At 51.5% G+C, this 21632-nt stretch overlaps 2 protein-coding genes across 3 annotated transcripts in view; both read left to right on the forward strand.

Moving 5' to 3' along the window:
* Nucleotides 1-236: 236 nt before the first annotated feature.
* Nucleotides 237-6911, forward strand: TREM1 (triggering receptor expressed on myeloid cells 1). 2 transcript variants are annotated; one of them, XM_006105674.3, is made up of 4 exons: nucleotides 237-320; nucleotides 1832-2188; nucleotides 3649-3817; nucleotides 6498-6911. In XM_006105674.3, the coding sequence occupies exons 1-4, from the start codon at nucleotides 272-274 to the stop codon at nucleotides 6601-6603; spliced, it is 681 nt and encodes a 226-aa protein (XP_006105736.1). In that variant the 5' UTR covers nucleotides 237-271; the 3' UTR covers nucleotides 6604-6911. The 2 variants fall into 2 exon arrangements, with proteins under 2 accessions (XP_006105736.1, XP_023602410.1); XM_023746642.1 differs by having other exon boundaries at nucleotides 246-320; nucleotides 1789-2188.
* Nucleotides 6912-12047: 5136 nt separating this feature from the next.
* The window catches only part of LOC111823015 (triggering receptor expressed on myeloid cells 1-like), a 23628-nt gene continuing 14043 nt past the window's right edge, over nucleotides 12048-21632 (forward strand). Inside the window, exons 1-2 of the mRNA XM_023746636.1 lie at nucleotides 12048-12081; nucleotides 14100-14444. Coding sequence (XP_023602404.1) covers nucleotides 12048-12081; nucleotides 14100-14444 — 379 coding nt within the window. The remainder of the gene's footprint in view (nucleotides 12082-14099; nucleotides 14445-21632) is intronic.

Raw genomic sequence — 21632 nt, forward strand, 5'->3', positions numbered from 1 at the left:
TAGTTGAAAAGGTCATTGTCATTGTCCCCAGAGAACGGGAAGCTGGGGTTTGGATAAGCTCAGTTAAGACTGGAGCCCTGGTTCTGGACTCTTGCGTTGTCTCTGACGTCTGGAGCCGAGGCAACCAGTGATGGAAACAACAACAGACGCAGAACTTCCCAGCAGCAGCATCATATCCTGTTGTGCAACCTTCGGGAGCCATTGGGTCAGACTGTCACCTTATAGCTGTCCCAGGAGCCACGGTGGCAGTTGGAGTTGGTGCCCATGAAGGATGAGGAAGGCCAGGCTCTGGGGGCTGCTGTGGATGTCCTTCATCTTAGGTAAGGCGAGGAAGAGGAGGGAGCGGGTGAGGCCTCTGCCAGGAGCCCGGGAGATCCCAGCATGGAAAGGTTCCCCTTTTTTTTTTAAATCTCCAGGGCTCTGACCGCCCAAGTTAGAGCTGGCCAGTAGTTATGTCAGGCTGGCTTTGGCTACGCAAATTTAGCAGAACCAGGGGTGATAATCCAGGTGGGCAGATGGAGTTTGGCTGTCATGAGCCAGTGCATTTCATGTTTTTCAAAAGGAGAACTGGGAGAAGAGGGTTGTGTCCTTGCCGTGTCCTGTGGGGAAGGCTTGGGGTTAACTAAAAGCTCCTTCTAGCTTCTGTGTCCAGGGAACAGAGTCACTAGGCACCCATTCACACTTGGGCTGGGACTGCTGATTGAAACTAGTGTCAGTGGAACCCAAGGGAACTCAACCTTGGTATTATTGACACTTGGGGTAGGATGGTTCTTTGTTCACGGGACTGTTTTGTGCATTGTAGGTTGTTTAGCAGTATCTCTGGCCCCTACCAAAATGTCTCCAGGTATTGCCCAATGTCCCCAGGGGGGCAAAACTGCCCCCGGTAGAAATATAGCAATTGAAGTTCCATATCCCACTGACCTATCAACTTTAGCAAGAAAGAGCATTCTTCTCAACAGTTACAGTAGTCTCAGGGAGAATTCTAATGGGCTCAGCTCCAGTCATGTGCCCATTCCTAAACCAATCAGAGTGGCCAGGGTGATGAGATTCTTTGATGGGTAAGCCTGTGCCGTGTTCCATCCTTGAGCATGTGGGCAGCCCCAGGAGTAAAGCCACATAGGATCGGTCCCCTTAGAGAGAGGTGCTTTGCTACCGAGGAAGGCGCAGAGGAATACCAGCCAGTCAGATACCTATGTCCGCCATGTCCTCAAGATGGTTTCCTCGCTGTTTATTCAAGTTTCTCGAACTGATCTCTTTTCCTGACTTAGATGAAGTTCCTCTAGCTGTTGGAAGGAGTCCATCTCTGCTAGTAGAGTGTCTACACATCCACTCTTCACTCTGTTTGTCTTTCTCTATAATCTTTCCCTCCCATCATGCCCTCGTCATGCATGGTCTTAGCACGTGTCCCATGTTCTGTCTTTAATCAGGTATTTCTTCCTCCAAAAACAATCTATAATAATAAAAGCATAATATGCTAATTAGACCAGACATCCTTCCAGACCTCCTTCCTTCCGGACAAAGCCGCAGGGGGCGGGGGCCGAGGCAGAGGCTCCCAGCCACCGTGGCAGTGGCCCTTGCACGAATTCCGTGCATCAGGCCTCTAGTCATTCATAAAAGACCATTTGCAAGAACCATCTGCAGTCTAGCTGGTGTAGTTAAAAAACAAACAATCAAACAAAAACTACTCACAGTGAAAGTTGCCTCTTTGCTGGAGGCCATAAGGATCTTGTCTGAAAAAATGGGTGGTTGAACAAGAAAAAAAGGTGGTTCCTCTCTTTCTTTCCAAAGAGAGGAAAACTTACAGAGCCTACCTCTGATTCCCTGCTCACAGAACTCCAAGGTGCGCCCAGATCGGAGGAGATAAAGTATACTCGGACCGAGGGCCAGAGCCTGAATGAGAGCTGTCCCTTCAATGTGATGAAGTACTTCAGCACCCGGAAGGCGTGGCAGAGGCTGGGAGACAGAGGGGAGCTCCAGACACTGGCAATAACAGACAGGGTCTCCGGGCTGAGCTCCAAAGTCCACAAGGACAGGTGCTTCCTAGAAGACATCCCCACTGAAGGCATACTGCATGTCCATATGGCCGACCTGCGAGTGGAGGACTCTGGATTGTATCAGTGTGTGATCTACCAGCCTCCCAAAGACCCCATCCTGTTGCACCATCCCATACGCCTGGTGGTGACCAAGGGTGAGTGGCCTGGGGCTGGGAGGTGGAGCGGAGGAGCCAGGCTGGGTGGGGGCAGGGGCTGTGGTGATGGCACCTGCAGGGCTGTGGCCCAGGGTTTCCAGCAGCCTGTCTTTCTCCCAGAAGTTCCAGGTCTGTCATTTGAGGTCCCTGCGAGGCATTTGGTCCAACAGTGAGAAAGGGTTTCTATGTATAGGATTCCTCTTGGGTTGCAGAGTCTAATTTGGGGTGCTCTTATAGGAAGAGGGGTACAGTGAAAGGTGAGTGGTAGACTTGGGATAATTTCGTCTCATTCTTTAGAATTCATGTAGTCGGGACCCGCTCTCCCCCTCCCAAAGGTGCATTTGATAGCCCTCCTGTGTGCTTACAAAGCAGTGCTTCTTAGACCTCCCTGTGGGCACAGATCACCTGGGATCTTATTTCAAATACAGAGGATTCGACAGGTCTAGGGTGGGACCTAGATTCTGTATCTCTGATCTGCTTAGAGATGATGCTGATGCCGAGGTCCATGGCTCCCATTGTGGGTAGCAAGGCTCCTCAGTTCACTTTGCACCCCCTTTCACGAACAACACTGTCTCACTGAGTAGCAGTGGCCGTTCACTTACCTGTCTCCCCTATTTATCTCTGAGCAGTGTGAGGGAGGAGCCTGTGCCTGGCTCAGGTCTATATCCCCAGCAACTAATGTAGTCTGATTAATGCAGTGCGGGGCACACAGTAGGTCTGCAATAGATGTTGATCTGATGAATTAAGGAAGGCAGAGGAAAGAGAGACAGGTTCAAGTTCCCAGCACCTGGGGAAGCCTAAGCCTCAGGAAGACAAGTAACACATGCGATACATTAATAAACAATGACTTGTGAAGCAATATGACACAGGTACAAGTGAGTGCAAGGCAGAGGGAATGGTGAGAGCTGGAGGAATCAAGGATTATTCTCTTTTTTTAAAAAAAATATATTTTATTGGTTTTTTACAGAGAAGGGAGAGGGATAGAGAGTTAGAAACATCGATGAGAGAGATCGATCAGCTGCCTCCTGCACGCCCCCTACTGGGGATGTGCCCGAAACCAAGGTACATGCCCTTGACCGGAATCGAACCTGGGACCCTTCAGTCCGCAGGCTGACGCTCTATCCACTGAGCCAAACCAGTTCGGCTCAAGGATTATTCTTGAAGAAGGTGGGGGCATATGGATTGGTGAAGAATAGCAGGCAAGTGCATTTCCAATGACAGGAACAGAAAAGTCCTTCCTCCTTCTCTTTCTTCCTCCCTTCTTTTCTTTTTTCCGGTCTCTGACCCAGGCTGACCCTACACATTAAAAAAAAAAATCTTAGCAAAAGAAAACCTTGTGTCATGAATGTCAAAGTTCATTTCCCTCCTCAGATCCATTTACCCTATGATCCATCCATCCTTCCATCCATCCATCCATCCATCCATCCATCCATCCATCCATCCAATGTGTCTTCTTGCAGATCCTGCCCAGGATTCGGCTCAGAGGTCCACTCTTCCTCCTGTTACCACCAAGGCCCAGGGCAAGACTCATACCAGCCCCAGTCCTGTGACCCAGCTCCTGACCATGTCAACTGCCGGCCTCGGAGTCAACCCCACACACGGGACGGATGTCCTCAATATGGAGCCCAGGTCTCTCCGCGGGGGATGGGTGGCTGGCTTGGACCCCTAGGCCTTTGATTCCCAGTCCTTGTCCTGAGGGGATGTGGGGAGTGAGGGATGGGGGGGAGGGTGAAGCCCAGGAGCAGACTTGAGTCACTTCCCTCTGGTCGGACTTCCCAGGGAGGAGGGAGGAGGGAGGAGGAGGCTCTGGCCAGGCTGCCATCTCCCAGGTTCACCCTCGCTTTCCTGGGGAGCCAGAGGAGGGAGGGAAATGGCATCTTTGCTAAACTCTAATGCTTATTTCTGTTTGTACAAATTTTAACACAGTGATAATTCTAAACAGTTTCAGTAATTTTCCGTGCGAAAACTCGTCTCTGATGTTGCTACCTATTCTTCCTAATTATAATTGCAACGAATGTGTGCTTTTGTATCAGTGGGGAAACCGTAACTTACGTAATCACTGGCCCGTTTTTAGATGTTGAGATTGTTTCCTTTTTCTTTATAGTATTAACTCTGAGATGGACATACTTTTGCAGATGTCTTTTTCTTTTAAATCATTTATTCAAACAAAACTCCAGTTGAGAGAAATGCAACATTTGCACCGTTCTGTATGCCCAATGCTCCTCCAGAGATGGGGAGCGGTGTGACCATAAGGCACAGCGGGCGCGGTGGCTGCAGGTGGACTTCCGGGGACTTGGTGTTTCTGAACCGGTCCTGCCCACAGAGGTGCGAACTGGAATTTCCCTGTCACGGTGGGTGGTGAGCTCGGTGCTGGTAGTGCCTTTCCCTCTTGGATTGTTTCACTGGCACCAGCCTAAGTGCCTGGCATGTAACAGGTGCTCATTAAATCTTTAGGGGCTAAATAAACTAAGTGATCTAGTGAGAGTCAACATTTTTCTTTTTAAATATTTTTTATTTATCTTTGAGAGAGAGAGAGGAAGGAAGAGGGAGAGAGAAAAGAGAAATATGATTGTGAGAGTGGAACATTGATAGGCTGCCTACTGCAGGGCCTCAACAAGGATAGAGCCCTCAACCTGGGCATGTGCCCTGACCTGGCATTGAACCCACAACCTTTTGGTGCATGGGAGGATGCCCAACCAACTGAGCCACCCTGGCCAGGGCCAACATTTTTATTCACAACTTTTAATTTCTAGTATGTTAATGAGCGTGCATAACCTTTGCCCACATTCCTACGGGAGCCAGCACCTGCACCACTTTCATCTATTCACTTTATCTATAATTCATTATAAGCTAGTTTCTCAGAGTCCAGGCAGGAGAGCCGAAGCCACCGAGCTGTTTGAAAACCAGGCAGTTCAGTACAGGGAGCGGTTTGCCCAGGTGACGGCGCTGAGTCTGGGGGCGGAGGGAGAGGCCCCTCGGAGGAAGCCACTTGTCTCCCTGTTGGGGGTGGGCTCCCCAGAAGCAGGCTGTGGGGAAAGTCTGTGCAGAAGATTTAGGAAGCTGCCGCAGATAAACCCATTAGGGAAGTGGGACCGGGGTGAGGGCAGCCTAGCAAAGGCTGTGGTAACCAAGTTGAATACCCAGAGGGGGGCGGTGGGGTGGAGAGAGGGGTGGAACTCTGGCTCAGCCCTGCAGAGGGTCCTGGGACCCACAGGTCACACCTAGAGTTGTCTGTACCAGAGCCAGAGAGCTGGAGTATTTTTGTTCCGGAATTTCCAGTCCCCGGTGAGGGAGGCCCATGGACTCCCAGGCACAGGCCTCAGGGAGGAGGGCCAGAGAGGCGCTGGCTGGGCTGGCTGGCCGCAGCCCCATGCCCTCCAGCCACCAGCTCCCCTGGTGTCTGAACTCGACCAGGTCACCTTCCACATGTTGTTTCCGGTGATTCAGGACAGTTTCACGGGCAGGGGGTGGATGAGGAGGCCGCAGGTTTGCTTCCCACTTTCTAGAGCCATGATGTCATGGGTCACCTTGCTAGTTTGTACATTCGGTTTTTAGTTCTGTGTAGGCAAATGCCAATTCTAGACTGACGGCTTTGTTTTATTCCTTACTTGTGCCTGAGTCTATTTCCTGGTGACTTTTCAGTTACTTAAAAATGTCAAATTTAAATTTTAAATTCTCAGGTAACATTAGATCTGCCTCTGGATTTCAGTGTTTCCCTGCTACCTTTTCTCCTGTGGCTCCGTGTCTTATCACGCAGGCTACTTGTGCTGTAATCTATTCCCATGTCTACTGAGTGTAGACAGGCCAAGTTCCTCACTCAGTTCTATCCATTTCTCGTGCTATCTAATGACATTTACCCAGGAGATAAGTTTTGCTAAAAATCTCTACAAATTCATGATGGGATTTTGATAAGAATTGGATTCTTCTCGGCTGATAGAGGAGGAAACTGAAGCCAAAGAGGCGAGGGACGTTTTGCGGAAGTAGGTCCTGATTCTGAGAACAGACACTGGGCTTCCTGGCTGGGGCCGCTCTCGCTAGTCATCACAGCGGAGGAAGAGGAGCTTGCTCAACCTGCCTTTCCCCTCGTTGCCTCTCCTGGCCCCGTGTTCTCTACTAAACCTACTTCAGCAGATTTAGGCCATGGGACAAACTAAATGCACAGAGGCAGCCAGTGTGGGCAAAGGCGCTGGGAGACCCCACGCTGATAAAATAGCGTGTGAAGAACCTTTGTGGAGTAAAGCTCAAGTGTGAGGGGTGTCATGGCCAGCAGCAGCGTTAAATCTCCTCTCTCCCTCCCCCCGCCCCCCAGGATCTCCGTGATCAGCATCGTCACGATCGTGGTGTGTGGAATCCTCAGTAAGAGCCTGGTCTTCACTTTCCTGTTGATCGCCACACAGAGGTCATTTGGCCGCTAAGTCCATGACCCCCTGAGAATGCCCTGCGACCTCCATCCTCGTCCATCTGGCAGTTGTGCCAGAAGAAGCGTGTGAAAGCGGAGGCCAGGTGGGTGGGGAGGGCAAGGACTGAGTTGAATCTGTGACACGGGTTGTTTCTAAGGCTCAGGACCCCCCTTGCTGGCCCTGCTGATTCCCCTCATGTCACTAATAATCGTGGGTGTGTGCTCTGCCCCATCAGAGGAGAAGATACAGCCCCTGACGTGCCCTGGGCCTCCATCCACCCAGCGGCCCGGGGTTTGCATTACATAAAGACAGAGTCCAATGCTTTTTTTTTTTTTTAGTTTAATGTATTTTAATAGCAAACTTACCGGAACAGCACAGAAGACAGACAACATTAAAAACATGTACTTGCACTTGGCTGTTTTGGCTCAGTGGATAGAGAGTTGGCCTGTGGACTGAAGGTCCCAGGTTCGATTCTGGTCAAGGGCATGTACCTTGGTTGGAGGCACATCCCCAGTGGGGTGTGTGCAGGGGGGAGCTAATCGATGTCTCTCTCTCATCGATGTTTCTAACTCTCTATCTCTCTCCTTGCCTTTCTGTAAAAAATCAATAAAAATATATTTTAAAACAAACAAACAAAAAACATGTACTTGCATGTAGGACAACTAAGTTAGAAAAGTATAATGAATGGATGGAATCTACTGTTTGATAAAAATGCTACAAACACCATTTCGTTGCCATCAATAAGGAATTGACTTGTTTTTTAAAAAAATCCAATTGCTGACATTGCCTAGAAAAATTTAACAGGTTTATTTATATTGTTATAAAGGGGAACTGCTGAAACTTGTTCACGGAAACATTTGACTTGCATTCATGCTTTATGTCCCCGCATTTATATTAAAAACATTCACACACAAATGAAAATGGAAAAACTGCCAATACCTGGTTTCTGTCCCCTATTTTCAACTTGCGATCATATACTTAAGTACCTTTTGACCCCATGGTAAAAAAACAAACAAAACAACTCTAATGTTCAGAACTACCAATAACAGGAAGAAGAGAAATCTTTTAAAAGAATGAAATGTTTCCCAGCATAGTGGATCTTAAGCACGTTCTCCAGGTGTGCGGCGGGCTGGCTGGATGTCTTTGGGCGTAACTGTTACACGTTTGGCATGAAGAGCACACAGGTTGGGGTCTTCACAAAGGCCACCCAGACAGGCCTCCCTTGCCTCCCGCAAAGCACCAATCGCTGCACTTTGGAGCGCAGGTCTGTGTTGAAGTCCTGAGCCATTTCTCGCACCAGACGCTGGGAGGGAAGGTTGTGAATCAGAAGTTCAGTGGACTTCAGACAATGTCTAATTTCATGACCAGGCCTGTAAAGATGATGTTTCTTCACTCATCCAGTAGAGGGCGCACGCTTTCGAGCGGCTTTGGTAGCCAGTTGCTTCCTGGGTGCTTTACCCCCAGTGGATTTGCAGGCAGTCTGCTTTGTAGGAGTCATGGAAGAGAGACGCTTTACTTACCCCCCTTCTCCTTCGGCTGGAGCTCGGGGAGCTGGAGGCGGCGCAGGCGTTAGAGAGCGAAGGGTGGCTGCGAACAGCCCAATGCTTTTCACTGTCACTCGCTGTCCTGTGGGGTCATGAGGTACAGAGGACACAGCTGCTAAATCTGCCTTGGTCCTTGCCCTGGACCACTGCCCTGGGGCCGGACCCGGGCAGAGCGGCACCACGGAAGCATCCTGCTCTCCCAGCCACGGCCACGGGGGCCTTCCTTTCTTCTAGAATCAGACTCTTGGGTTCCTTCCATCCGCTGCGGCCTTTCCAACGCTCCCAGGAAAGGGTGTTGAAAGCCACGGAATGGGGAGAACACAGGACGCCACGGGGAGAATTCCCCTTTGGCCAAGAGAAACCAACGAACCAGAAGGCAGCCTCCTGGGACAGTACTGGGAGGATGAGAGAGGCTTCGAAGGACGAGGCTGGCAGAGAATGTCACTGACAGAGAATATCATGTGTCTATTGTGTGCATCATCCCTGGACCCTCAGAACAAGCCCGGGAAGGCAGGGCAGAGTGTGGCTGGAATGAGGCCACATGAGTAAAAGGTCATCCCTTGTTGGCAGGAACAAAAATTAAAGAGTCCCTTTCCTGAAGACTCAGCCCATAGAGAATAGAACAGCCAGGAGCTCTTCCTGGGATGCCTCCACGTGTCTCTTTCCCTTGTATCTCATAAGGGCAGGGATGGTGGCATGACAAGACCTCAGCATTAGGCTTCGGGAGGCTCTCCCCTCTGCGCACTCCCGGCTCCCCACTCTGCCTTCCTCTTCCTCTCTAGGTCTTCCCCTGAGAGTCCCCTTCAGCTCCCATGATCACCCCTGCAGCAGGTGTGCAGGCCCCCCTGTGACTTCCAAAATCCAACAGATTTAAATCAGGACTTTCCAATCTCCTACCTCTTTTGGCTCTAAAGGGGGAAGGGTCCCCCATTGGTGGGGAAAAAATGATGGGTCCTCCTACTCCAATTCAGCAATGGCCAAGGCTAATCCTATATAATAAAACGCTAATATGCAAATCGACCGAATGGCAGAATGACCAGAGGAATGACCAGTCTCTATGATGTGCACTGACCACCAGGGGGCAGACGCTCAACACAGGAGCTGCCCCCTAGTGGTCAGTGCGCTCCCACAGGGGGAGTGCTGCTCAGCCAGAAGCCAGGCTCATGGCTGGCGAGCACAGCGGAAGTGACAGGAGCCTCTCCCGCCTCCACTGCAGGCGGGCGGTTAAGGAGCAAGGGGTCCCGGACTGCAAGAGCCCCGGACTGCGAGAGGGATGTCTCACTGCCATCAGGGGATCGGGCCTAAGCTGGCAGGCGAACATCCCCTGAGGAGTCCTGGACTGCGAGAGGGCACAGCCCGGGCTGAGGGGACCCCCCCACTCCAGTGCATGAATTTCATGCGCTGGGCCTCTAGTTTCATATCAAATTCCCCAAGAACAAACACACCTTCCAGCTTGTGTTAGGAAAACATATTCCTACATTCAGCATGGTTCCCCCACTGCTGTGGGAAAAAAGACACCTGAGTGCTGAGGTACAGTCCTGCCCAACCCATCCTGATCACAGGGCCCTCATGCAAGGACTTCTGCATCAACCTGAGAGCAGCTGCTCCGTCTGATGCCTCCAGGAGGATGGCACTGACCCCAGAGAGACTCTCTCTCATCCCCCAATTTTGAGTCCATCAGAAGATGTGCAAAGGGAATTCTTGTCTCTGAGAAGCACTTCTTCCAGCAACTGTTCATCTCGGTGCATCTATTTTCCTCCCTAAGGGAGCCGAGCAGCTCAGAGGTAGTAACCACAAGACATGCAGTGTTTGCTTTCTGAGGTTGCTTGTCTGGTACCTGCAGGCCAGCAAGTCCAACGCTGTTCCTGTTCACGAAGGGACAAGGGAGGTGCCATTGCTAAGTGTTAACTAGGAGAAGCAGAACAAGTTAGTGAAGCATTTCTCAAACTCTAGTCCTCCTGCATCAGTGTCTCCTGTAACATCCTATATAATAAAGAGGTAATATGCAAATTGACCACCACACCCTCATAAGATGGCTGCCTACGACCAGGCCAGCAGGGGAGTTAGTGAGGAACAACCAAACGACTGAACAAGCAGGATGCATGGGGCAACCAGGCCAGCAGGAGGGTTAGTGAGGAATGACCAAATGACTGTACAAGCAGGCTGTGTGGGGTGACCAGGCCAGCATGGGGGATGTTGGGGGCGACCAGGCCAATAGGGGGGTGCAGTTGGGGGTGACCAGGCCGGCGGGGGGGGGGTAGTTAGTGGCAACCAGGCCAACTGAGGGGGGCAGTTAGGAGGGACCAGGCTGGCAGGGGGGCCATCAGGCCGGCATGCAGAGGCAATGAGGGGCAATCAGGCCAACGGGGGGGGGGCAATCAGGCTGGCTGGGGGGGGGGGGCAGTTAGGGATGACCAGGCAGGCAAGCAGGTGAGCAATTAGGAGCCAGTGGTCCAGGATTGTGAGATCGGGCCTAAACCGGGGATCGGGCCTAAACCGGCAGTCGGACATCCCCCAAAGGGTCCCAGATTGGAGAGGGTGAAGGCTGGGCTGAGGGAACCCCCCCTCCCCGTGCACGAATTTCATGCATCAAACCTCTAGTTTGTTTATAAAGCAGATTCCAGGGCCCCTCCGTACCTACTGCATCCCAGCACGTGCGGCTCTCTTTTGGTGGTTCTCAAGCTTGTTTGTGAGATAGAGTTCCAAGAAGTCATCAAGCTTCTTACCAAACACCACGACACGTTCATAGTAGAGGTAACCAGCTACAGGAGTTCCTGTGCTTGTGTGCTTAACGTAATGATAGGTTACGTAGTGTTTAAGCCCAATATATTAAACTTGCCTGAGAGATCATGAACACTGAATTGGAAGACAAATGGTTGTGCTGGACACTCTTCCATTTGTGCCTGTAGGCCCCCTCTCCATCCTTCTCTCCCTGGCCAACTAGCTTCCAGTTGGACTTCACCCGTGGGCAGCATGAAAGCAGGGCAGAGGACGGGAAGAGAATGAGGGCAGGGGTTTTATCCTCTGGCCTCCTCTGTGGAATGGAGGCCCCTTCATGCCGCTGACCAGACAGCAGCTATCTCCAAGTTCAGGCAACTGCTCCATCCCCCTGCCCCTTTAGGCCTAGAGGTGGTGATGACTCACCACTGTCAGCAGCCTCAGGGTACTGCAGCATCCCTTACTGATTTCCCTAAATCCCACCACACTTTTGTCAAATGCGGCTCATTTACTCGGTGTCAGTGAGCCACATGTCTCCTGCTGGACATTGGCTGGCACAACAGTGCTATGTGGTTCATTACACAGGCCTTGGAAGTAAGCAACGCCCAGGGTGAACCCCAGCTCCACAACGTCCTTGAAGTATGTCTGACCTTGAAAGACTCCGTGCATCTCTCTGGGCCTCACCCTTGAGACACTCCTCATTGCCTCGTGGACCAAATAACCAACGCCAGTCATGCTTCTTGCTGCCAACAGCTGGATGCAAGCCCGGCTGTCTTGAACAGCAAAGGAATTGAGACAGAGGTCAGTGGCTCACAGACTCAATGAGAAGGCTGGAGGACCTGTTAGAAAACAGCAGAAGCCAAGAGAGTGTGGGCAAGAGGCCACAGCTGAGGTTAGAGCATGAGGTCGTCTAGTGGTGAGCTTGCCATTGATGCTGCAGCCCCTCCCCTGTACACTTGAAGCCACTCGAACCTGCCACCATGCTGTTCATGGGCTTTGTATGTGCACTCATCTCCAACTGGCCCCACGTCTTTCATCACAGGATCATGCGTTTGGCCAAGCTTAGGTCAAGTCCCAAGCCTGTGCCATAGGCGCCAAGGAGTGGAAGGGGGGGGGCAGCATTGCGTCCTAGTGAGACCCACACATTGGGGAATATCCCCCAAATAGAAAAGGCACTGGGGGCTGGAGACTCAAAAGATGACAGATATCCCTAAAGAGTCTCCCGAAGCTGGTAGGATTAAGTGAGATCACCTGAATAAAGCACTTGGTGCACGAGGGCCTTCAGTCCATGGCAGTAAGTCACTCCCAGCACTGTTACAACTGTGGCCTCCATGCCCAGTGTCTAGACTGGGGCTCCCAGAAGTGCTCACCTCAGACGCAGGCTGAGGACCCTGGAAAGTCTTGGGGCCCCTCTGACCTCATGCAGAGCTTTTCCAGGCATCACCATTGGGACCACTTGCCTCACAATCACCTGTGCTGCTTGTTAAAATGCAGATCCTGGGCCCTCTCTAGACTTCCTAAACTGGAGTCTCCGGGGGTGGAGCCCGCGCATGCATGTGTTTGCCAGCCTTCCCACACGATTCAGCCACATGCTCATACTTGAGAAGCGTGGGGGAGTGAGCTTAAACAAGGCATGTCATCAGGAAGGTCTGAACCAGACCCTGAAGGGCAAACCGTGAATGTACCAGAGGGGCTCGGGGAGGATGTGTCGGTGCCCTGAGGAAGTGAGTGGGGCAGAGGTGGGACATCCGGTGGGTGGGTCAGGGCTTGCTGTGGTGGAGAATGGGGAGTGCTGCCCCACAGGCTATGGCATAATGAGAGCGGGAAGGAAGATGTCACAGGGGCAGTGATCGCTCTTCTCCTTCTGCATTTCCCGAGCGGGTCCCTCTCATTGCATTTCCCTCTGGGTTTCTCAATTGCAAAGGAACAGCTAATCCTCTCAGAGAAGGTGGAAGACACCCACATGGGGCAACATCCTCCAGCAAGTGCTAGAGCCCTGGGGTGGCCAACGCCTGATGGATAGAATGGACAGGACGGGGCTCTGGGGGCGGCCATAGCTGCTGCTACTGCTGCTGCTCTGGGTCTCAGGTGAGGAGGGGAAGGGAGAGGGACGTAGATGGCCAAGGGGAGGTACCTCCTAAGAGGGTTTTCTCTCCCTCCTTTAGGGGGACTGGGATGGGATCCGGGTATGTGTTGGAGACAGGGATGGGGGAAGGAAGGAAATGAAGGCAGACTGTGCTGCCCGGCCCCGACCCAGCGGGGCTGGGTGGCCAGTGGATGCTGGAGGTTCCTCCAGCGCATCTCCAAGTGAGAAAATGATGTGAAGTCACCAAACAGCCTCTCCTCGCCGTGCGGACACCCTGGGAGATGAAAAGCAGTGCAAGGCACAGTCCCTCCTTAGAGGAACATTCGGGGGCTGAGGCAGACGGGCAAAGAGGTTCCGGAAGCAGACAGAGCTGGTTCTAATCCTGTTTCTGCCACTTTGTACAGATGTGACCGTAAGAAGTCCTCTGCCTCCTCGGAGCCTCAGTTCCTCATTTGTAAATAGCGCCTACTTTGGAGGGTTGTTCTAAGAGCCACACAGCCGATGGGTGTGAAACACTTGGTTCAGTGTTTAGGGCTTAGTAAGTGCTTAACGAAGCCCAGGCGGCTGCCCAGGACCATGACGCTGGAGATGGAACAGGTGTAGGGTGGTCAGTGGGCTGAGGGTTGCGGGGAGACTGAGGGTAGTACCAGCTGGAACTGCTCAGTAGACTCCTCTCTGGGACCTAATGGGGTGGATATGGGCGGGGAGGAGTGGAAGCACATCTGGCTTGGGGACCCCAGGGGGTAATACAAGGTACAGTGTCCCTGAAAGCAAGGTACATGCCTGGGAACCACAGGTAGAAAAGAACATGGGTGGCAAAACTGGTTCAGTTCTCTTTCTACTTGAAAAATAAAAAAGATTCTATTATGGAAATATTTCAATTTATAAAGTACAGTATAGAAAAAACAGTCACCATAAACTCATCTACTAGATTCAAACACTGAACCAGGATCGGTGCTTTGCCCTCTTGGCTCCATATGTGTGTATATTGCTAAAGACGCCGAGCCATCTCACGGAGCGCACGGAAATCCCAGATGACTCCCAAGGGCTTGAGGGAGCTACCAGGACGCCCGCCTGTGCCCTGGGCTCTGCGGAGCGGCCTGTGCCTGTGGGGACGGTGGGAGGAAGGCTGCTGAGTGAAGCTCTTCGCCCTCTCATTCTAGGACTCCGAGGCGAAGACGAGGAGCAAATGTGCCTGCTGGAAGGCAGCAACCTGACCATTTCCTGTTTGTACACCAGGCAGTACGCCTCCAGCCTGAAGGCCTGGCAGCGGGTGAGGGGCCCCGGCCCCCCGGAGACACTGGTGCGCACAGATACCAGAAACGCGGACCTGAACCTTGCCCAGGCCGGGAGATACCTGCTGGAGGACGACCCCACCGAGGTCACGTTCAGAGTCACCATGAGGGAGCTCCAGAGGCAGGACCTGGGGCTCTATCAGTGTGTGATTGACCTCTCACCCCAGAGCCCCGTTGTCCTGCCTCCTCGCATTCGGCTGGTACCATGTGAAGGTGAGCAGCCCAGACAGGGAAGGTTGTGGAGGCCGCGCTCCTGAGCCGCAGGCTGGCATGTCTGCCTCTGGGGGGCTTTGGAGAGAGAGCGCAGAGTCATGAAAAGCCCTCCATCCGAAATCAGAGCACATGGATCTTCTTGTCTCTCGCTTTGTGACTTTGAGAGCCATAGCTCCTTTCTCTGGACCCCAGTTTTCTCACCGGTTAAGGCAAGGAAGTTAGACTAGGTGATGTCAAAATTTCTCTCACTCTGAGCAGAGTGCCGCTAGGAGGACCGGGTACTGAACACCGGCTGCATGGCCAAGGTTATGGCTGTCTCCACTGTACACGGGAAGAAGGCTCAGGGAGGGCACGCGACTCACTGTGTCTTTCAGCCGATACATGGAGCGGCTGGGATCCGACAGAGACCCATTGGATCCGATGGTCCTTGGTGGATCCTGGAAGGGGCCCAGTGTGGCCAGCGAAACTGTTCCCTTTCTCAAGGGATTTACATAGTAGCAAACAAGGAATAGGTGCTAGACAGCCAGACGAAGGGCGTCTCACGTCCTTGAATTGCTTCTCATGAGTGGAGGCCTGCTAGTTCTCGCCCTCTCTTCTCAGAAAGCCTGTCTACCCACCTAACCCAATACTTCTGCCCCGAGCTCCCTAATAAACCTTCTCCCTTTGAACCAGAGAGTTGGAGAGGCCTCCACCACACAGGACCCTGCTCTCCACTTCCTGCAAATCCCAATATGTAAGTCCTAGAGGCCCAGCGCACGGAGTCATGCACATCGAAAGGAAATTAATTAGAAGGTGTCTGGCGGGGAAGGACTGGGGGAGATGGGCACAACATGCCCTGGAGCCAACCTCCCGCCATCCCTCCCCTGGCCCACCGAATGGGGCGAAGCTGGGACTCGAAGGAGCTGGAAGGGCGTCTGCGGAGTGAGCAGGGTCCCTCAGCCTGGCCTGTAGGGATCAGGCTGAAACCAGCAGTCGGACATCCCTGAGGGGTCCCGGAGTGTGAGAGGGCACTATGGAAATTCTGTCGCTTGGCAGCTCCTACATTGAACGTCGGCCCCCTAATGGTTGGTGTGCATCATACCTACTGTCCAGTCCGCTGGTGTCTTAGCCTTTTATATATATGGATTAGAGGCCCAGTGCACCAGAATTTGTGCACTCGGGGGGGTCCCTCAGCCCGGCCTGTGCACTCTCGCAGTCTGGGACCCCTCAGGGGATGACCACCTGCTGGCTTAGGCCCGCTCCCTGGGGGAGTGGGCCTAAGATGGCAATCAGACATCCCTCTGGCAGCCCGGCAGCCCTCAGGGGATGTCCACTTGCCAGCTGGGAGCAGGCCTAAACTGCAGTCGGACAACCTCTCCTTTTTTTCTTTTTTTTTTTATTCTGGGATTTATTTGCCTTCTATGCTGAGGAGGCAGGAGAGGCTCCCACCATCACTGCTGTATTGGCAGCCGTCAGCCTGGCTTCTGGCTTAGCAGAGCTCCTCCCATGTGAGAGTGCCCTGACCACCAGAGGGCAGCTCCTGCATTGAGCGTCTGCCCCCTGGTGGTCAGTGTGTGTCATAGTGACCAGTCATTCCCAGTCCTTCTGCTGTTAGGGTCAGTTTGCATATTACCCTGTTACTATATAGGATAGAGGCCTGGTGCATGGGTGGGGGCCGGCTGGTTTGCCCTGAAGAGTATCCCAGATCAGAGTGGGGGTCCCGCTTGGGTACCTGGCCAGCCTGGATGAGGGGATGATTTCTGTTTGCAGCTAGTCACACCCCCTTCAGGGTGGGGGTCCCCACCGGGGTGCTTGGCCAGTCTGGGTGAGGGTCTGAGGGCCATTTTCAGGCTGGCGGGTGACTGAAGCTCCCAACCTCTCCTTTTTTCCTTTTTTTTTTTTTTTATTCTGGGATTTATTTACCTTCTATGGCTGTCAATGGAGCTGAGAGCCGGCTTTAGCTCTGAGGCTTGGCTCCAGCTCTGAGGCCTCGGCTGCTGAAAGCTGGTTTCTGGGCTTTGTTTAGCTTCTATAATTGCAACATAGTTGCTTAGAGTGCAGTTCAGAGCTGGGCAGAGGCAGGCAGGCAACCTTGGCTTCCTCCATCACTGGAGCAAGCAAGCCTCCTGTTCGCTTCAGCTGCCTGGCTGCCGGCCACCATCTTGGTTGGCAGTTAATTTGCATATCGCCCTGATTAGCCAATGGGAAGCATGTCGGAGGTACGGTTAATTGCCATGTTTGTCTATTATTAGATAGGATTAGGCCAGGGTGGGGCTAGAGTCAAACTTCATAGTAATGTCTGGAAATAAAGAGTTGACCAAGCAAAAGGAAGGTACTATAGACAGGAATGGAAGGAAGCTACTGAACCCACATAATAGGAAAACAGCCCCCAGGCCTTTAGGAACACCCAGGGATGCCCAGAAATGAAGAGACTGGTTACAAGTGATTTATGCAGTTGGTGAAGCAGTTCCACTGTCCTCTCTACACAGGAGCAATTTAGTAATTTGGTCTTAGTACCCGTACACGTGGAAGTGCTGAAATGGTTGCTGGTTGCAAAGGTAAGTGGTGCCGTCACAGGATAATAAAAGGTGCACGGGCCTGTTTTCCACTCCTCCTCAACCCAGAACCTACTCAGTGACCTTGAGAGTGTCCCTCCTCCTCCTCCAGGCTTCCTCCATAGTGAAGTTCAATGGCTCCAATTCTCTGGGGTTCTCTATGTTTAAGTTCAGAGAAATGGGCTTTATTTACACCTTTGGCAACGTTTGCCCACTCCAGTAGACAGCTTGGGCCCACCAGGTCTGACTCCATCAATTAATAGCTGCCTTGTTCTTTAATGCAAATCCTAATAAAGACAATAAGGGATTATTGGGAATGACTGAACCCATATTATTGAATGAGAATGATATCAAGTTTAATACAGGATAAATGTGAACCTAATTATTTTCATCAATCCACAAATAGCGGGCAGTGGAGTTTTCACAGCAGCTTCCTATTCTATCTGCAGTAATTGGAGAAAACTTTGGCTGCTGTAGCTAAGGACACTGAGTCTAGCACAGCTTGTTCCTGCCTGAAGGACTTACTGGTCTCCCAGGGGAAACAAGAGCACAATCCTCTGTAAGGACACCTGTGGTAGCATGAGGTGGCCTGGGAGCGGGTGGCAGCCAGGTACCGTTTTCAGTCAGGTTAAAACAAATGAATGGAGACTTCTTCCTGGAGTGGTGTTAGGCCTGCCCCGGTAAATGGACTTACCCTCGATGAACTCTGGGGAATCCGTCGGCGTCTCCCTCCACTTTTCCAGGTGGAGGAGATCATGGCAGCAGATGCCCACAGAGAGAAACTTACACAATGTCATGCTGTTCGGAGGTGATGGATGTTGTCCACCCAACCCTGCCTTAGGAAGAGAGACCTGAAATGGGAACTTAGGGAGAGAAGGGGGCGTGGGAGGGAGGAGAAGGGTCAGAAGTGAGAGCAGGGCTTGTGGCCTGGTGAGTGGGCCACTTGACTGTGAAGGGCTGGGTGGACCTGGGAGCCAAGAGCTAAAAGATTAGGCCAGGCTCCCTGGACAAGACTCTGAAGACTGAGACCAGCAAATGTCACAGAAATACACGCCAAGGAGACAGGAGACATGGGACCCAGTGTGGCTCTGCTGATGTCTACTGAGTGGCCTTGGACACTCCCTGTCCACCCTGTTCCTTAGGGCTTAGATTGGATGGTATTGAATGCTTGCTTTCACCTTTGACCTTCTAGGACTCTGTGAATATTTATCCCCCACATATAGTACAGTCCCATAGCAATGAACTTGGGACATAGTTGCTCAGCCTGTGGAAGAAAAATGGTTCCAAATATCTTGGAGGTCCCTCTCCGGTTCCGGTTAAGTCAGACAGGTTGTCCAGCAGACTGGCAGCCTCGGGGAATGCAGTCCCATCTTCATCAAGCATTTTCTGGGCCCGTTAGGGGCCGGTGTCAGTCAAAGAGAACCAACCCTGAAGGGTAATCTGGATTCAACATCAGTTGGGTCTGAATGAGGGTCGCTGCCCAGAGGCCACAGCAAAGTAGAATGATACTTTGGGGTCATTAGCTGGGCCCTCGGCTCAGGCCTCACAGGTGGGCTCCACAGAGCCAGGCTAGACCACATGGAGGCCTGTCTCCTGCTCCAGGCAGGCGAGGGAGTCCTGAGCCCCCGCAGGCAGAAGGACTTTCACTTCTATTTGCCTTCTGAAGCCCTCACACAAGCCTTGAATGTTACTGCCTTAAGGCAGCACAAGTCCCATCAACCAGCCACAGAGGAAAGGAGCTGGGGTGGGGAGCTATGATTACAAAGGTGTTTCTACCCCTGATGACAGAGCATCACCTAGAAAACGTGGCCCAGGGGCGAATGGATTTGAGCAATCTTCCTTGGAGTTAAAAGAAGGGGATGGACAGAAATCCTCTGCACAGAGCTGCTGGGCCATGGGGCCCGGAGGGGTGTAGAGAGCACTACCTGGAGGAGGAGAAACTGTGAAGGTAGCAGAGGAGTAACACATGCAGAAGAGGAGTGGCCGCCACCAGGAGCAGGTGGGGACATGCACTCACCGAGTGTCAGCGACACATGGAGACAGTTGGGCTGAGTGGAGAGGAGATGGTGAGGCTAAAGCAGGACCGGTGGTGGATTCAGACTGTGAGAGCCTTGGGCGCCTGCAGCCTTGTGCACTTTGTTCTGTAGGCAATGGGAGCACGAAGGGCTTTCCCTGGAGCCTTGAGTGGGAGAGTGAGGGCTCAGTGCAGAGTGATTGATGCAGGAGCTGTGGGCAGGAGCTATGCAGAAGGGAGATATTAGGGGCTGGAGACCAGGTAGATCCCTTTAGGGTAGTGGTTCTCAACCTTCTGGCCCTTTATTTATTTATTTGTTTGTTTGTTTTTTATTTTTTTAATTAATTCTTTATTGTTCAGATTATTACAGTTGTTCTTCTTTTTTCCCCCCATAGCTCCCCTCCACCCCACCCTCTGCTCTTACCCCTCCCCCACTGTCCTCATCCATAGGTGCACGATTTTTGTCCAGTCTCTTCCACACCACCCACACCCCTTTCCCCACCCACCTGAGAAGAGTCAGTCCACTCGCTTTCTATGCCCAATTCTATTATATTCATCAGTTCACTCTATTCATCAGATTATTTATTCACTTGATTTTTAGATTCACTTGTTGATAGATGTGTATTTTTTGTTCATAATTTGTATCTTTCCCTTTTTCTTCTTCTTCCTCTTCTTAAAGGATACCTTTCAGCATTTCATATAATACTGGTTTGGTGGTGATGAACTCCTTTAGCTTCTTCTTATCTGTGAAGCTCGTTCTCTGACCTTCAATTCTGAATGATAGCTTTGCTGGGTAAAGTAATCTTGGTTGTAGGTTCTTGGTATTCATCACTTTGAATATTTCTTGCCACTCCCTTCTGGCCTGCATAGTTTCTGTTAAGAAATCAGCTGACAGTCGTATGGGTATTCCCTTGTAGGTAACTGACTTTTTTTTCTCTTGCTGCTTTTAAGATTCTCTCTTTGTCTTTTGCTCTTGGCAATTTAATTATGATGTGTCTTGGTGTGGTCCTCTTTGGATTCCTTTTGTTTGGGGTTCTCTGCGCTTCCCGGACTTGGAAGTCTATTTCTTTCACCAGGTAGGGGAAGTTTTCTGCCATTATTTCTTCAAATAGGTTTTCAATATCTTGCTCTCTCTCTTCTTCTGGCACCCCCATAATTCGTATGTTGGTACATTTGAAGTTGTCCCAGAGGCTCCTTACACTATCTTCGTAATTTTGGATTCTTTTTTCATTTTGCTTTTCCAGTTGGGTGTTTTTTGCTTCTTCGTATTTCAAATATTTGACTTTATTCTTTTGATCATCTAGTCTGCTGTTGGATCTCTGTATAATATTTTTTTATTTCAGTCAGTGTATGCTTAATTTCTAGTTGGTCCTTTTTCATAACCTCAAGGGTCTCACTAGATTTCTTGAGGGTTGCACTAAATTTATCAGCGGTTTCTAGAAAATTCTTGAAAAACCTTAAAGGTGTGGTTTTGAACTCTATATCCAGTAGTTTGCTTTCCTCCATTTCTGTCATTTGTGACCTGTTTCTTTGTCTCCACATTTTTTATGCTTCCCTGTGTTGATAGAGTGGCTTTCTGTTCTAGGTGTCCTATAGGGCCCAGTGGCTCAGCCTCCCCAGTTACCTGAGGTGGACACTCTTGGTGCACCCCTTTGTATGCTTTGTGCACAGTCTTGTTGTAGTCTTGTTGTAGTTAAGCCTTGATTGTTGTAGTTATCACTGGGAGGAATTGACCTCCAGGCCAAATTGGCTGTGAGAATCAGCTGTGTCTACAGTGGGAGAACTTCTGTGCTGGAGACACCCTTCTGGGGCAAAGACTTGCTTCAGCGGGGTTTTGGTGCTCACTGAGTCTGCTCCCTGAGTGTGTCCCTTATGGATCTGAGGAGTTGTAATCTGGATGGTCCCACTCTGATCACCGGGTACACTGGCTCTTGGATCTCTAAGGAGGTGCTAATTTAGCCTCTGCCTGAGGCTACCCAGCAGGAGCTATGGAGAGATCTGCAGGTTCCCCTTCCTTTTTTGGGGTACGGAGGTGCCCAGATGAGGCCCAGCTGTGAAGCAATGCAAGCTGCTGTGGGGCCTTGGGCCTTCTCTTGGAAGTTCTGGGTCTGTCTGGCCCAGCTGCAGTTTGTTAGGTAATTTTCAGATTGCAAAGGGCCAGGCCTTTCATATGCAAAAGCCTCTGCGCACAGCTTGGGTGGAGCGGGGTCTCAGAGAATCAACAGGGCAGAACAAACAACTATGGCTGATCCTCAGTCCTACCCTATGAGGCCCCGTGTCTCAGTGTCCTGGTAATTGCTGCAAGCACCTCTGAGAGAAAGCCGCCCTCGAGTTCCGACCCATGCCAGACAGTCCAGTTTCTCCCTGTATGAGTCTGGGTCCCCAGAGACTCACCCGGAACTGGAGTTCAGAGCAGTCGGGAGCTTGATACTCCCTCCTGATTGAAAAAGACAACTGTGTCCTCAGTTGCCAGCCCTTTCCACATGCGCCTCCATACCTCTGCACTTTACTTCCGCAGCTCCTCTGAGTCTCAGTGTGCTTTTCTCTTTCCTTCTAGTTGTAGAATTTTCACTCAGCCAGCCTTCCTGTGGTTCTGGATGATGTCCGTTTTGTCTTTTAGTTATATTTTTGAAGTGGTTG

This window comes from Myotis lucifugus, unplaced genomic scaffold, assembly GCF_000147115.1.
Source record: "Myotis lucifugus unplaced genomic scaffold, Myoluc2.0 scaffold_714, whole genome shotgun sequence".
NCBI classification, from domain to species: Eukaryota; Metazoa; Chordata; class Mammalia; order Chiroptera; family Vespertilionidae; genus Myotis; species Myotis lucifugus.

Coding starts and splice junctions, on each gene's coding strand:
- TREM1 (XM_006105674.3), top strand. CDS start 272: ATGAGGAAGGCCAGGCTCTGGGGGCTGCTGTGGATGTCCTTCATCTTA. Junction 2,189..3,648: donor ACGCCTGGTGGTGACCAAGG/GTGAGTGGCCTG, acceptor GTCTTCTTGCAG/ATCCTGCCCAGGATTCGGCT. Junction 3,818..6,497: donor GTCCTCAATATGGAGCCCAG/GTCTCTCCGCGG, acceptor CCCGCCCCCCAG/GATCTCCGTGATCAGCATCG.